The sequence below is a fragment of the Phoca vitulina genome, unplaced genomic scaffold (assembly GCF_004348235.1).
Source record: "Phoca vitulina isolate PV1807 unplaced genomic scaffold, GSC_HSeal_1.0 scaffold67, whole genome shotgun sequence".
In the NCBI taxonomy this organism is placed as follows: Eukaryota; Metazoa; Chordata; class Mammalia; order Carnivora; family Phocidae; genus Phoca; species Phoca vitulina.
Genome location: NW_022589770.1, coordinates 5,568,691 through 5,585,058, shown reverse-complemented (window position 1 = coordinate 5,585,058; position 16,368 = coordinate 5,568,691). Strand labels below are relative to the sequence as shown.

Genomic DNA, 16,368 nt, shown 5'->3' with positions numbered 1-16,368 from the left:
GGGGCGCCTGGGTGGCTCAGCTGGTTAAGCATCCAACTCTTGATCTCAGAGTTGTGAGATCGAGCCCGAGTCGGCTCCACACTGAGCATGGAGCCTGCTTAAGATTCTTTCTCTCCCTCTCTCTGTCCCTCCCCTCCCACTCGCACACACTCTCTCTCTCTTAAAAACAAAACAAACAAAAAAAACCCAGAAATACTTAAGAAAAAATTGAAAAGTGATTATTTATAGGCATTTGTGTATTTAATTCACTGAGGATGAGAACCAGGTAACTAAACAGGTAGACTCAATTTGCAAAAATACTGAGTGGATGGGCAACTGCTCATGAGTGCAAGAGGCACAGAGGCTCAAACACGGCAAAAGGCCTCACTCAGGTATGGTATGAAGCTCGGTCCATCTTGCAAGTGACTTGGAAGTTAGGGAAGGAGCAGGTTTGAATGGAGAAGCACAGTTCACCACTCATACTGGAAAACAAGTATGGGACCATGGTCTCCATTCCTATTACTCCTAACCATTCAATTCTTAACTTCATTTATCCCAGAATGATACTGTAGTAAATCTTGGTTCACCCTAGCTAAGTAAAGAGTAAGTGCCATGATAAGACTTGTAGAGTCTTGTATAGGATAATATATAGGATGATGTAATAAACTATTATTCAGCTATTTTAAATACCGAGGTAGGAGGAACTGAAAATAAATAATTTCTACAACTGAGTGTGAACTGGTAAAAAAACAAACAAACAACAACAACAAAAAAAACCAGTAAGTTGTAGAATAGGAGATGACTATAGTACCATTTTTGTTCATCTATATGTTCATACATAGACAAAATTCTGGGAGCATTTACACAAACCTGTTCAGTTGTCTTGGGGTGGGGGAAATATCAGGCTTCATTACGTATTTCTATATGGAATTTTCTAACAACCAAATATTTTTTTCCCTCTCAGGTTAGCAAGGTTCTTTTTTTACTTACAAAAATAATCATACATCATGTTGGTAACTGTTTAGAGGCGCAGGCATTTTTATCTTTTGCTGGAGGGGTGCAAATTAGTGAAAATTTTAAATTTGGCATATATATATATACACATATATACATATATATGTTCATTAAATATAATTTATAATAGCAATTAACAAAAAAATCCATAAAACTATAAGTCCAAGAGGGGATTTATAAACCATCTCTACCTGACACTGAATGCTATTCAACCTTTAAAAATTATGTTTTCAAGAAAGATCTAATGACATTAGGAAATTTTTATAACATCATGAAGAGTAGAAACAGGCAATATGCTTGACAGTACATATAATATCCTCCCTTTTTTTTTTTTAATTGCACAGCATAAAAGAATGAAAGGAAGCCACCAAAAGTAGTTATCTTTGTTTGTTTGTTTTTTGCTTTTTAAGATTTTATTTATTTGAGAGAGAGCCAGAGAGAGTACAAGCAGGGGGAGGGGCAGAGGGAGAGAGAGAAGCAGACTCTCCACTGAGCAGGGAGCCTGACTCGGGGGCTCAATCCAGGACCCCGGGGATCGTGACCTGAGCCAAAAGCAGACGCTTAACCGACTGAGCCACTCAGGTGCCCCAAAAGTAGTTATCTTTGAGTGGTATGATTATGAAGCATTTTTCTTTCTTGTCCCTTTCTGTAGCTTATGAATTCTTTACAATAAACAATTATTTTACAAATAAAAAAAAGCAACAACAATTTTCAAAAGTTACAGTCATTCTCTTCTCCTAAAAAGTGTGCATGACAACCTCAGAGCTATGCAACTGGGTGGGAGGCAGGGAGTCAAATAGTTATCATGGCCTTTTGGGGGAGAAGCCCCTTCAACCATGATGGCCAGTAGGCCAGTAAGAGGGATGGTGAATGGCAGGTGAGAAAAATAAAAATACTCAGAGCCATGAAAGAAATCCTCAATGTTATAACCAGCTGAGTGCAGATGTGGTTTTTTTTTTTATGTTGTATTTTCCTTAAAATCAAAAGTGCTACAAAAGGAATAAATGGCTGTTGGGATCATTTGTTTTAAAAATATTTTTTAAAATATATATTTTTTATATATATATTTAATTTGTTTATATTTAAATCTTTATATAAATATAACTTATATATATTTTATATTAAAATTTTTATTATATATTTAATATATGTTAAAATATTTAATATATTTAAAATATATTTTAAAAAATATTTTAAAAATAAAAACTCTGGTTACATGGTCTCCTATTGTGTCTTTGGTCACACCTGCCCCTAGTCTCATTAAATTTCTTCAAAAATAGGTCTTCTGGCTTAGTAGATCAGAAGCATTTGAAAATATTGGAGTCCAAGGCATTTTTTTTTTAAAGAAAAAAGGCTACATCCTTTGAGAACTTGGGTTCACTGAAAATCATCTCAGACACGCGCAAACCATAGAAAGCAGCGACACTGGTCCTTCCTCCCTCACCACCAGCCCCATCCCCATTTAGAGAAGAGTACAAGACTCACTGCAGCAAGACTGCAGTGTCCCGGTCAGACAGCCATGATTTCCTACAACATGGATGTCAGGCTGTGCACGCTGGTATCAGCAGAACGCAGCTGTGTTTTATCCTTGTGAAGTCCCGCGGCTTTGCCCTCGGTTCCACTCAGGATGGAACCATAAGAGTGGTGCACCCCCACTTGGGAGATTTATTTGGACAAACTCGTGACTCAGTGGTGGACAGTAGATCGTCTTACCAAAGAAGCTCTTGAAGGCAAGAGACTGAGGGGCATCCGCCACTTAATTCCTAAACTGCCTGACCTCTCTGCTCTGAAAGACCAGAAAATTTGGGGGAATTATGGGAGAAAGTTTGAGGCTTTCCTTATCTACACATAACTGTATTGTATGGCAAAACATACCTCGTACTTTGGATGAAAAAAGTCTTTACAACATATATCCAACACTTTCCTATCAGTAAATTCTGCAACTACCAAGAGATCACTCTCTTACAATAACCATGCTCTGTAAGATGAGTGTTGGTGTTGGGACAGGCCTGATTTAAGTTCTGATACTTCTTTATTTTTTTTTTTAAGATTTTCTTTCTTTATTTGGCAGAGAGACACAGCGAGAGAGGGAACACAAGCAGGGGGAGTGGGAGAGGGAGAAGCAGGCTTCCCACCGAGCAGGGATCCTGATGCGGGGCTCAATCCCAGGACCCTGGGATCATGACCTGAGCCCAAGGCAGATGCTTAATGACTGAGCCACCCAGGCTCACCCAGGCTGATACTTCTTCTAAATTCTACTCTCTTTTCCTTCTCTACTCTACAGGGTAGGAAGGAACTCTTATGCCCGTACTAGAATGTACAACTCCTATAAATTTGCAGCCAAATAGACTGAGAAAAGTATTATTGGTTGGACAGTACAGTGACATTTCTCTACCTAGTGAGAGCAGTGAGGAGTCAGGAAAAAATATATTGATAGATTGAAGAGTGAGATGAGACAAATAACAAAACATAAAATTAAAAATAATTTTACAACATACAAAGTACTTCTTTAATACTGTGTCAATGATATCAGTACCTTCTCTCTTCTCCCAGTGCATCATAATTTTATGACATTTTTCTGGGCCTTCCTAGAGCCAAAGACTCATCCAGCATCCACTCTATGTTACCATGACTCCCCACCTTTCTACTCAGATCCCACCTTAGATAGAGACTGTGATTGTTCATTTTATGCATCAACTTTGCTGGCTATGATGCTTCTTGTTTGGTCAAACAGCAGGCTGGATGTTGCTGTGAAGGTATTTTTTAGTTGTGATTAACATTTCAGTCGGTTGGCTTTGAGTAATGCAGATTACCCGCCATAATGTGGGTGGGCCTTGTCCAATCAGTTGAAGACCTTAAGAGCAAAGACTGAGGTCCCTTAGATAGGAAGCAATTCTGCCTCCAGACTGCCTTTGGGACTGAGACTTGCAACATCAATTCCTGCTGGGATTTCCATCCTGCTGGCCTGCCTTGCAGATTTTGGACATGTTAGACCCTACAATGGTGAGCCAATTCCTGAAAATAAATCTCTTTTTCCTTTCCTTTTTCTATATACATCCCATTTGTGCTGTTCCCCTGGAAAACCCTGACCAATACAGAGACTAAAGAGAAAGGGAAAATTATGATTATTTTACACAATCAGAAGGTATCCTGCAGTGACCCGCAGATTTATCTCTTCTACAGTTGGTAGAAGTGGGTAGAACAGGATAAACTACATCGAAGGAGAGTGGATTCAAGGGTGTAAGAAACAGAGCATGCTTGATGTGTTTTGACTAAAAAAAGAAAAACACATTATGGCCTCCCCAAATCATCCTACTAGCCAGCACAACTGTGGCAGAGCGGTGCCAGAGGAAGGGCACAGAACTGCGGATCAGAAAGACTGGGGGTCTTTATATGGTTTTCATCACATTATTGACCTTGTGAACTCCTGAACACCTATTAAATGTGGATAATAAAACTTCCTGAGAAAGAAATGAGCTTTACGTGAAGTGGGTCTGACCCACAGCTAACGCTCCAACACTCGTAGCTGCTACAGTTGTTTTCCCATCATTTCACGTGTAATATCGATGCTGCCTTGTACGTTTTCATGTGTTCAATGGAAAACCGTTAAAATGCCAGTAGATGATGCGAACCAACAGGCAGCGTCATAATAGTACACTTAGATATTACAACAGTAGGGACAAGATATCGAATATCTAATATATTTCAGGCCATATACTAGTGCCCACCATATCTAATCTGATTTTATTCTCACCACAATGCTATAAGGCCTGGTTTTCAAAGGAGGAAAGGTCGAATCAGAAGAGTTAAAGGACTCTCTTAAGGTCATACAGCTAATAAATGGCAAACCTAGTCAATAAATTCCAACCTAGTCAAGTCTAACTCCAAAGCCCATGTTTTCTGCTTCTTTCTGTCTTACCACGGACTCCTGCTCATAGCCTGCATGCAGGCACCGCATCGGTCTTGCCCATATGAATGTGTCTGATGCCTTGCATTATTATGTCCACATTAATATGCCTGGCATGCTGTAGACCCACCGCACAGCACATATTTTAATGAAAGAAGGAAGGTCGGGACGCCTGGGTGGCTCAGTGGGTTAAGCGTCTGCCTTCGGCTCAGGTCATGATCCCAGGGTCCTGGGATGGAGTCCCACATCAGGCTCCCTGCTCTGCGGGAAGCCTGCTTCTCCCTCTGCCTGTCGCTCCTCCTGCTTGTGCTCTCTCTCCAACAAATAAATAAATAAAATCTTTAAAAAAAAAAAAAAAAAAAAGGAAGAAGGAAGGAATAGAGAAAAGTTGTTTTCTCTACATCTGTGCCAATGACCCGTGAGTTTGTCATACTTGCCTGGATGGTGAATGACACAGGCTCTTGGCCCACTCTCCCATCCACAACAAAGCCTTGGTTTGTCCTATCTGTGGCCACAAAGGTAAAGCAGTCAACCCGGGAGTCCCCTCCCAGGTGCCTGTAGGCCACATCCCTGCTGTCCACATCCCGCTGAGTGAAGTTGTGTTGAAGCAGCTCTGTCCCCCGCAGGTAAAGCTGGCCGTGTTGTGGGAGCTGGGCCAACACGAAGGTGAGCTTCTCCGCTGGGGTGTCAGGGTCGGTCAGCTGGAGGAGGTCAGGGGAAAGCAGGCCTATGGCACCTTCGGCCAGTCTCAGCCCCCTGTTCCTGGTCACCACAGGTAAGGCTCTGTCCGCAGTCTCCAGTGTGATCTCAAACAGCCCGTGCTTGGTCTGCAGGCCATTGCTGACGAGGAATCTGGCAAAGAGAGGGAAGGGCAGCCTTCAGCATGTAATCTTGTGTCACATCTACTGGAATGGAATGATAACAATACACACCTTTTACTTAAGGACATGTCGTGCTGGGACTCAAACGAAAACCCAAGGGCAGATCCTTCAGAAGGACACTGGTCTATCTGTTAAACCAGTCACTAGGTAGCACACCAATTACCTACAACATTCTATGCCCAAAAGTATTTTCTCAACACTGGCGGCAGACTCACGTGATGGAGCAGCCTAATTCTGCCAGTGGGATTTCTCAGGCTCGTCAGCATTTAGAATCCCTTGCCCCAAATAGGAATTTCACATACAAGTAGATCCCTTGCATGAGTTTGAAGAGTACATTCATTTTATATGTTTATAATTTTGCAACTGTATTTTCTTTGTAGGCATTTAGTAAGGTAAGCTTTTAAGACTGGTAATTGGGGGCCAATCCAATGACTGATTTTGGCTATTTCATTTTATTCATGTATTTTTGTGGTAAATTCCTTCTTTTAAAAAAGATTTTATTTATTTATTTATTTATTTATTTGAGAGAGAGAGAGAGCACAAGCAGGGGGAGCAGGAGAGGGAGAATCAGACTCCCCGCTGAGCAGGGAGCCCAATACAGAACTCGATCCCAGGACCCTGGGATCATGACCTGAACCGAAGGCAGACGTTTAACTGACTGAGCCACCCAGGCGTTCCCTTCGTGGCAAATTTCTTAACAGCAAATCACTTTACTCAGCCACGTAATCATGCCTAACTCATCTCCCCTCCCCGGGCCTCATTTTCACCCTTCTGGAAAGTAAAAGATTGGACCAGACGATTGCTAAGGACCATCTAACTTTAAAACATCATGTGATGCTCTAATCTCATATTATTCCTGTGCTTCTACATTTGCCCCTTGCAATATATATGGGAGTTATGCTAGACAAGGATTACTTACCTAATTTAAAGAAAAAAAAATTATGGCAGAAAGGTACACAACATAGTGGGAGATCATAAGGCAGGTAGGACACAAAGCTGGGATTAGAACCAGGTTTCTGGACCCCATACCTCCTGCTCTTACAGAGTTTTTAATACAGGCCAGTTTAACAAACCACAAAGACAGACTTGTGGTACCTGAGCACCACTGCAGAATGATAAAGAGAAAGCTCAAATGATACCAACTCAAGGTACACAAAATCTCTCACACACCCTTGGATTTGTGATTCCATAATGTGCTTTTGATTTTATTGATCACTAAATCCAGTCCACCCACCACTGCCAATGTCAACACAAAAACCAATCGAAATGATCTTTAGAACATGTCCATGTGTAAGTTTGATTTGAAAGGCAATTGAGAGTATCATGAAATTAAGCAAACCAAATGCACTACTGAAACTCCAAAAAGTTAGCAAATCACTACTCCCAAGTGGAGTTGACAAATTCACTGTAGACCAAAGAGGTGTACTTTGAAATAATCATGGAGTTGTATCTGTTAGTTTTTCTCCACGTACTGTGGTTGCTAGAAATATTCATGGAGGAGATACTCTTATATTCCACAGATGTAAAAAAAAAAAATCTCTAAAAAAATGTTTTCGTAGAATATAACCTGAAATTATAAAAGAATTTTCTTTGGATTTTTTTTTTCTTTTTAACTAGAGAAGATACGAGGTTTATATTTATTTTACTAATCTGACAAATTTGACTAACAAGTTCTTTACTCTTTGTAAAATGTGTCTTGTCCTTCAGGGTTTAAGGGTTGATGCTTTGCTTGAAACCAGGTTGTATGAGCACAAACAGTCGACAGCCCGCCTGAGGAAGAGGGCTCAGAGAAAGGAGCAGCTGAACAGAAAGGAAAGGAACAGGAGTTTGGCTGAGCAGAGATTTCACTTTGAAGGCTAAGCTAAAATTTTTGAGCTTTCTAATTATCTAGTTGATAAGACTGCCTACAAGGAAAAATACGATGTGATGCACGGAAAAACGAATCTATTCCTTTTTGCTAAATGAACTCAGTAAGTGGAAAATATCAAATAAAGCAAATTTTTGACATTTCACATACCTTGACTTCTAAAGAATATAACCTGGGTTTTTTTCTCCACAGCATTATTTTTACAATCTGAACAAAGATACTAACTTTAAAATTGTACACTGAGTGAAATCACATAGTTTCCTTAAAATAAAACAATCAGTTTTTCTTTTGTAAAGCTAAACGTTTACTAAGTATGTTTGAAGCAAATAGGAGAATTTCATTGCTGGATCATGAGTGTTTACAAAATTAGTTATTTTTGAAAAAGCAAGAAGAAACGCACCCAGAAAAGTGTCTGTGTGTTCGTCATCTTTGTACTTATTAGTCACTTTGGCAATTTCAAATGTCAAGTGATATGCATTTTTAAGATGAAAATCATGATCTATTTCTCAGGGAGAGCTTTTCATGGAATTATGCTTTTATGCCGTTGTTTTCCTGTTACTTTTCCAGGTCTCCTTCCCTGGAGCCTATCATCTAGCCCGAAGTAAAAGAAAAGGAGACTAGGCATTCCCTTGGTGTCTCCAATTTCTCTTTTCTCCACTTCACCCCTCCAGAAACATGTTCCACGCCTCCCATTTCAAATAAATTGGCTCTCTACTCTCTATCAGGTCCCTATCTCACAATGTGCTCTTGTGGAAAGTTTTAAATCAGCTGTTATTATAGAGTAGCACAAATTTAAGTGAAAAGAAATGCATTTTTAGTATTAGTATGATTCACGGAAATTAAAGAATTTGTGCCCCATTAAAAGCATGTCAAATATGGGTGGAAAAGAAAGGGGAAAGGAGGAGAGAGATGGGGATCGGGAGTAAGGAGCTTCAGGGGTGCTTGAGTGAGTCACAGGGGGCATTCCGACTTTCCCCTATGGAGACTGAATTCTGAAAACGCCTCGAAGCTCAGTCTCAGGACAGCCATAATTATCTACCAATGCATGACCTGCGTGAGGACACTAAAATTATCTTACGATTCAGGCTGTCCGTCTCAGACTCCTCCCTGCCTGATGATGGGGATCTGACCACGTCGGAAATCGGCAGCCTGCCATCAGACAGATGGGACTGAGGGCAAGGGAAGCCAGGGACCATATAAGAGTAAGAAATATGTTTACTGAGGCCAGTGTTCCCAGCTGGGACACCGAGGCAGCTGCCTGTGCTGACCGAAAGCTAATAAGCCAGTGGTAAAAAGGATGAAATTTCTAAACATGACTGGATCAAACACCTCATTCCACTTTCACAAGTAACAATGCAAACCAGTCACAGGCAGAGAAACATTATCAGAGGGAGACAGGGTGAATGGTCATGGTTGGCTTCCCAGTCAAAATAAGCCTAGCAGAACAAGGGCACCAAGGTCAGTGCTGTTCGCGTCTGCCAAGGTTGACCAGATGATCTTCCAAATGCTTTCCCCCGCTGCCCCCAAAGAAACCTTCCAAATCTATTTTCAAGTGTTAAAACAACAGTGCCATTCCAAGGTTAAGAAGCTGGTGGTATCAAGGTAGCAGCTTCTTCTGGGGATCCGTTTTTGTTTAATTTCCCTCATTAAGCCCCCCCTGAAAAGAGATACAGCCAGGATTGACCACTGTCCTCATGAAATTTGGGGAATGACTCTCAGATTTGTCTAGTGTGCCTGCCTGGTCTGATTTCACCATTACCATGGTGCTTTCAGGCTTTCTGCATTTCCTGGCAATAGAGTTGGCTGAAGAATCTGCCATCTGTCATGGCATTTAAAAGATAAAAATGGAATCATAAATAGAGCCAGTTCCTCAGGAAAAAAAAAAAACAAAGTCCAGCCAGCATGTCAAAATGGAGGACATTAGCATGTTCTTTTAGTCCCCGGCTGGCAGCAGCTGAAGTCAGCTTGCTAATCACTTGGTGTCATCTGTCCTCGAATGTGCTGCCAAATCTTTCTTCCAGGCCAGCAGCACCAAACAATGCAGGGGAAATTTAGGATTCACAAAATATTTTTGCAGAAGGTAAAATCTGACCATTAAACTCCCCCGTTTAATTAATGCTGCCATATCTTACATTAAAAAAGAGAAGGGGGCAAAAATCCTCTGCCGCAGAATTTATCTCCTCTATCCAGCCAAATTCCTTGCCAGATTTAACAGCAAGCAACATAAATTTGGGTGATTAGACTGGTTGCATATATTTAATTTTTAAAAAGCACCACGATCACACACTTTCATTAAGACCGACTTTCAGCTTTGGTTTAGCTCCGCTCGACAAACAACACAGCAGCCCATGACTGGGGGAGTGAAATGACAAGATTAAAACAAGGGTCTTGGGCAGATGTTAGGCTCTTCCATTATAAACATGTAAAACTGCCCGCCAAACATCAGAATGACCCACTGAGGGGGTTTCTTCACACAGGTGCATTTTCTCCATGAATTTTTGGTACAATGGAAAAATCTCTTAAAAATGAGATCTTCTCCCCAGTGCAGCTGATACTCAGTTACGTCAATGTAGATGACTTTCAATGCCTCTTGGAACCTTGGTTTTCTCGTGCATAAAATGGGAACATATCATCTCTCTCAAGGTAGTGGCGTAAGGCTTAAGGGAAATGATAGACAAAAAGGAGTCTAGTACACTGCCTGAGGCATCACAGGTATTGAAGCAATACTAGGTTTCCTTTTTTTTTTTTTAAAGATTTTTATTTATTTATTGAGAGAGAGAGAGAGCATGAGAGGGAGGAGGGTCAGAGAGAGAAGCAGACCCCCTGCTGAGCAGGGAGCCCGATGCGGGACTTGATCCCGGGACTCCAGGATCATGACCTGAGCCGAAGGCAGTCGCTTAACCAACTGAGCCACCCAGGCGCCCCTCAAGCAATACTAGGTTTCCTATGCGTAAATGAAGGGATGGGACTAAATCAATGTTTTTCGACCCTTGTTTCCTAGTCTTGAGTCCTTCAAACACCTTCATAATTTTTGCCATCTTCTTGTACGACCTGTCCTCTTATTACTATTTTGCTTTAGGTCACCTCACTCTTGTACTTAAATAAATGTATTTAAGAGGCAATCTTTTAACTAGAAAAGCTGAAAATGTTTACTACTAAAAACCTAATCACCATAAATACTGCAGAAATAAATGCAAGAAAACAGTGTTTTTAATTCTAGCTAGGTATTGTGGCCCAATGGCTTGGAACCCAAGGCCAGTACTGTCTGCTAAAAAGGAAAGCAGTTAATACTGAAGAGCTGTTAAAACCATACTAGCCCCAGCCTGAGACTTCTTTCTTGAAACAATCAGGAGGACTGTCAGAACTACAAGGGACTAGTTTCTCACCCTGGATTCCCTGTCATTTATTGCTTTCTTCCTGTATCAACCCACATCATTTTGCATCTTTGTATCATCAGTGGTGCAAATTACTCACATTGGGAAATAGAGCCAGAGCCTTTTTGCTAAAAGAAAATCCTGCCCAGGAGCCCAGTGTGGAAAACAAACTAAAAAATAATAAAAGAACCAAAACAAAGCTCTATCAATAAACTAGGGTGAGGGTCCCAGAGCCTCACCAATTCAACTCCTTCATGTTCTGTCTCTGGGAGGCCCCAAGAGGGCTTCTGTAAATCCTCAAAGCTCCATACAATGTACTTGGAACAATGGACTGGACCAGACCAGTGATTGCTAGTCCTGACTACATCAGAATCCTCTGGAGAGCTTTGAAAAATACAGATTTCTGGCCCAAGACTGGACTTAGCAAAGTCACCTCTCTGGAGTGAGAGTCAAGAATGTATTTTTATCAATCTTCCCAGTAACTCTCTTGAAGATCTAAATATTTAAAAAATTCTTGGGGCACCTGGGTGGCTTGGTCAGTTAAGCATCCGACTCTTGGTTTCGGCTCACGTCAGGATCTCAGGGTTGTGGGGTCAAGCCCCACGTCGGGCTCCGCCCTGGGCATGAAGCCTGCTTAAGATTCTCTCTCTCCCTCTCCCCTCTAAAAAAAAAATAATAAATAAATAAAAATTAAAAGTTCCTAGGATAAATAATTTCTAAAATGTTATCTCATATGACTTTCTATGGATGTGGATTAGGAAATTTTTAGAGTATCATCAATCCTCACATACAGAAATTTTGTATTTCATTCTCTGCTCCTCACCACCATCTAATTAATATCTAAGCTTGATTTCTGGACATCTATATGCATTCATTGATTGGCTTCTCCAGCAGGCTCACTGGTTTCTCCAAACAGTCATTAACGTCTTCCGCAGACTCTCCCATGGGCACTGATTGGGGAAAGTGGGAATGGACAGGGATAAGCAGTTCCAGAAATGGGCGTGAAGTTAAAAGTCCTGAATCTGATATACACTTATTAAGCCAAGAAGCACCCAACCTCCTTAAGTAACCGGGGAAAAAAAGAACAATCGTCGCTCTTCTTTGTACAACTTCTTTCCTCCTTCAAGATTAATCTTAGTATTGTAAACATTGGCAGAAAAAGGGGGCCAAGGAAAGAATATAATAAATAATAAGAACAATAATATCAATAATAATAGTAGTAATAAGAGCAACTAATACTTATTTCATTCTTCCTATGTGCCACATATTTTAAAAAGTACTTTACATGCATAAACTCATTTACACCTCCCACCACCCCTGTGAAACAAGTAGTATGAGCATCATTTCTTTTCACAAAGAGGACACAAGAGCACAGGAGGAGGTGTGATTTGACCACAGAGTGGTAAGTAATGGAGGTGGTAACTGACCCCAAAGCCTATGTCTTAACAGCTCTACTCTACCACTTCTGGAGCAGAAGAACCAGCATGAAAAGGAATCCCCACATCTGACGTTTTAGTTAATGCCCAGCAACACTCAAACATTGAATTGTTATTTAGATATTGAGCAACCAAATGATTATCTACTTGTTAAGGACATTTTGTCAAGAGAAAAAAAAAAAAGAAAATATTAGATCAAACTTCCCCAATTTTTTTAACAGTCGATTGTCCCAATCATCTTTCCAAATCGTAATTCCAAAAAGGCAAGCAAAATCATCTTTCCTGACATTAAAACAATGTTTATCATAGCAAATATATTGAATTTAGAGAGAGAAAATGTATGATTATGATAAATGCTACATTTACATTAGTTTATAGTGCTCTTTTGAAGATTGCATTCTTTTTTTTTAAGATTTTATTTTTAAGTAATCTCTACACTCAACGTGCGCTCAAACTCACGACCCTGAGATCAAGAGTGGCATGTTCTTCTGAGCCAGTCAGGCGCCCCATTGGAAGTTGTATTCTGACACGGTGAAAACTGTACTGGGGTTCAGAAGTTCTTCAATATGGCTAATGAACCAATGGTCTCAGGGCCTCCATGTTAAGTGGTAAAACTCAGGACTGCATATGTACAATGATTCCCCCAAAGGCTAGTCCAGCCAAGATTTCTAGATTCTTTTTATTTTTTATTTGTTGACAGAGAGAGAGAGTGAGCGAGTGTGGGGGGGGGGGTGTTACGGGGAGGGGCAGAGGGAGAGGCAGAGAGAGAATCTTAAGCAGGCTCCACGCCCAGTGTGGAGCCCAATAAGAGGCTGGATCTCGGGAACCTAAGATCATGACCTGAGCTGAAATAAGAGCTGGATGCTCACTCCAAGATTTCTAGATTCTCATCCCAGCCCTGGGGATATGGATTTCTATCAAGGACCTTGAGATCAACCAGCTTTGAGAACTGCTAAATAACAGCTCCTCTAGAGTTTGTCTTGCTTTATGTGACTGGAAATAGACTTCAATATCTTAAATGAACGTGGACTTTCACTGATGTTGTATCTTTGTCTTTTCACCGGATTGTTATTCATCCCAATGATTTATTTGATACAGAATTCTGAAACAGCCCCCAATTATAACATTGTTTCCAGGGGGAAACATGATCCACCTTATGACAACATGCTTTATGATATAGTTCCTGGAACATATCCTGACAAAAGGCAATGTCTGCTTGTGCCAAATGCTTACTACTAAATACCTTTCTTCAGATAGAAAAAGATACCCCCAAAAAGCAGGAAATTAGTTTTCTATGTCTCTCTTTAGCTGGGACTCTCAGCTCTTTACATCCCTCCCCTTAGAACAGCTGAGATTTAGATGTGCTTTATTTTTAAACAACAATATATAACAACTGTTTTTATTTAAACACTTTCTGGCTTTGCTGTTGTTCAATTCATTGTACACCTCCACCTTTCATACATCTAGGCAGTAGAAGACCACTGCTATATCAGAGTTGGAAAAGAACTCATTTTCTGTCACCTTTGGTCTATCTAAGCATTCATTCGGAGAAGGGGTTCTGAAAAGTTTCTTTGGGGCTCACCTGAAGGTGTCACGGGAGACAGCTGCCTTGCTCTTATGTACATAGCAGACTGTCTGTCCTGCTATGTCCATTTGGCTGAAGCTTGTAATGGGGACTCCAGGATAGCGGACATACTCAACCTGGCCATAGCGCGGAGGGGAGGTGATGACATAGAGTAGTTCCTCGGGTTTGTCTGTTCCATCCACAGCAAGGAGAGTGCTGGTCGTCAAGAAACCTCGGTCACCTTTAGACACCACCAGCGGTTTCACGAGGATGGCAATATCACCTGCACAGCAGAAAAGCTTGCAGTCAAGATCCAAATTTAAAAAAAAAAAAAAAACGTCCAAAGGCAAATGTAAAAAGCAAAGGCCAAACTGCAGAAATCAAAGTTAATGTGGTATAGAAAGGTTGATACAATTATGGTTAATAAAAGAATAAGGCAAAAGACTGATGCAGATATGACACAGCAGGGGAAATACACACGGCAAACAAAGATACAAAAAGAGGTTCAAATCTCATTAATCACCGTGGAAACACAAATCAAGATCACAAGAAGTTATAACCATGTTGTAACTCTTTGATTTGCAAAAATTTAAAATTCTGATGACATCAAGTGCTGAAGAGGATGTAGAAGCTCGCGTACAATTCTGGTAGGAATGTAAAGGGGTACACGATTTGGCATTATGCTGTAAAGAGTAGAATATTCACATACGTCGTGACCCAGAGATTCCACTCCAGCTGTGTGGTGGAGAGAAGCGTACACCGGCCCCCAGGAGATGGGTACCAGAATGGCCACTGCAGCCCTGTCTTCATTGAAAATGTTGGAGACAACCCAAATGCCTTTTTAAAAGGTAAATATGTAAGCAAACTGTGGTCTAATCGTACAACTGAATTGCATATGGTAGCGATACGAATGAACTAGAGCCCACATGGGACAACACAGAGGTAGCTTGTTACCATTTGTTCCTTGCATGAGCAAGTCCCAGAAAACCATAAACAAAAGTAAGAATGTGAACACAGAATTCAGGATGATGGTTCTCTCTGAAGGACGGGAGAAGCCCATGGGTAGATGTTTATTACTGTCAATATTCCAGTCCTTGAATTGTATGGTGGTTGCGCAGGTGTGTATTATGTATTTAAAAGAGAACAAATGAATGAGTGTATGAAATGTATACATGAGTGAAGGAGATGTAGGAGATGTGGGTCACATGTGGACGAATGGTGCAGTTTTACAAACTAAGGATGATAATCCAATTTTGTTCACCTCATTCACTTAAAAAAATGATCATAACTCTTAATATTGAGCTGCTACTTTGTGCCAGACACAGGGGTAAGGCTGTTTCACCTTCACACCAACTGTGAGGTAGGGTATTATAATATTTCCCAGGTTATAAATGCGGAAACTAAGATACAGAAAAATGCTAACTAACTTGTTAATCATGATACAATTAATAAAAGGTGGAGCTAGGGGTGCCTGGGTGGCTCAGTCAGTTAAGCATCTGCCTTTGGCTCAGGTCATGATCCTGGAGTCCCGGGGTCGAGCCCTGCATCAGGCTCCCTGCTCAGAGGGGCGCTTGCTTCTCCCTCTCCCTCTGCCCCTTCCCCTACTTGTGCTCGCCCTCTCTCCCTCCCTCTCTCTCTGTCAAATAAATAAATAAATAAATAATCTTAGAAAAATAATAAAAGATGGAGCTAGAATTTGTATTCTAGCCATCTGACTCAAGAGCACAAATTTGAACACTAGATTATTTGGTTGCTTCTCTGTAATGTATCAGAGCTCTTAAATATCAATACTAAAAGAATGAATATCCAAGAGGAAATATGTGTGAATTAAATGCTAAGCCATTCCTAAATTTAAAAATACAAATTGTCAATAAAATTTGAAAAGACATTCAGTCCCATGAGGAAACAAAAAAATAAAATATCAAGGAGGTACAACTAGGCCAGTGGTTCTCAATGAGTGGCAACTTTGGCCCCCAGGGGACATTTGGCAATGTCTGTAGACATTTTCGGTGGTCATAGCTGGGGGTTCCTATAGTCTTCTAGTCAGTAGAGGCCAGAGATGCTTCTAAACGTCCAATAATGCGTAAGAAAGTCCATTACAACAAAGAATTATCTATCCCAAAATGTCAATAGTGCTAAGACTGAGAAACTGTTTCAGATGATTAAATTGGTCTTTTTGGTAGATTATTGGTGCTTTTAACTCAAAATGCTATCCAACTTAGGTGCAATGGAGAATCAAAGAGCATCCTAACTTTAAATCAAAACCTGGGCCCCAGATGGGGCTTGCCTCCTGGGAGTCCAGATGAATACATCAAGGGAGTAAGAAGAATGAACAAAGCTGGGGAC

The 16,368-nt window shown here is 40.7% G+C and overlaps 1 protein-coding gene across 5 annotated transcripts in view; it reads right to left on the bottom strand.

The window, feature by feature from the left end:
* The window catches only part of FREM1 (FRAS1 related extracellular matrix 1), a 143,067-nt gene that overhangs the window by 13,266 nt on the left and 113,433 nt on the right, over window positions 1-16,368 (bottom strand). For all 5 annotated transcript variants that reach the window (XM_032392475.1, XM_032392474.1, XM_032392477.1 and 2 more), the window contains 2 exons: window positions 14,041-14,305; window positions 5,338-5,752 (listed from right to left, as the gene is read on the bottom strand). In XM_032392475.1, coding sequence (XP_032248366.1) covers window positions 5,338-5,752; window positions 14,041-14,305 — 680 coding nt within the window. The remainder of the gene's footprint in view (window positions 1-5,337; window positions 5,753-14,040; window positions 14,306-16,368) is intronic.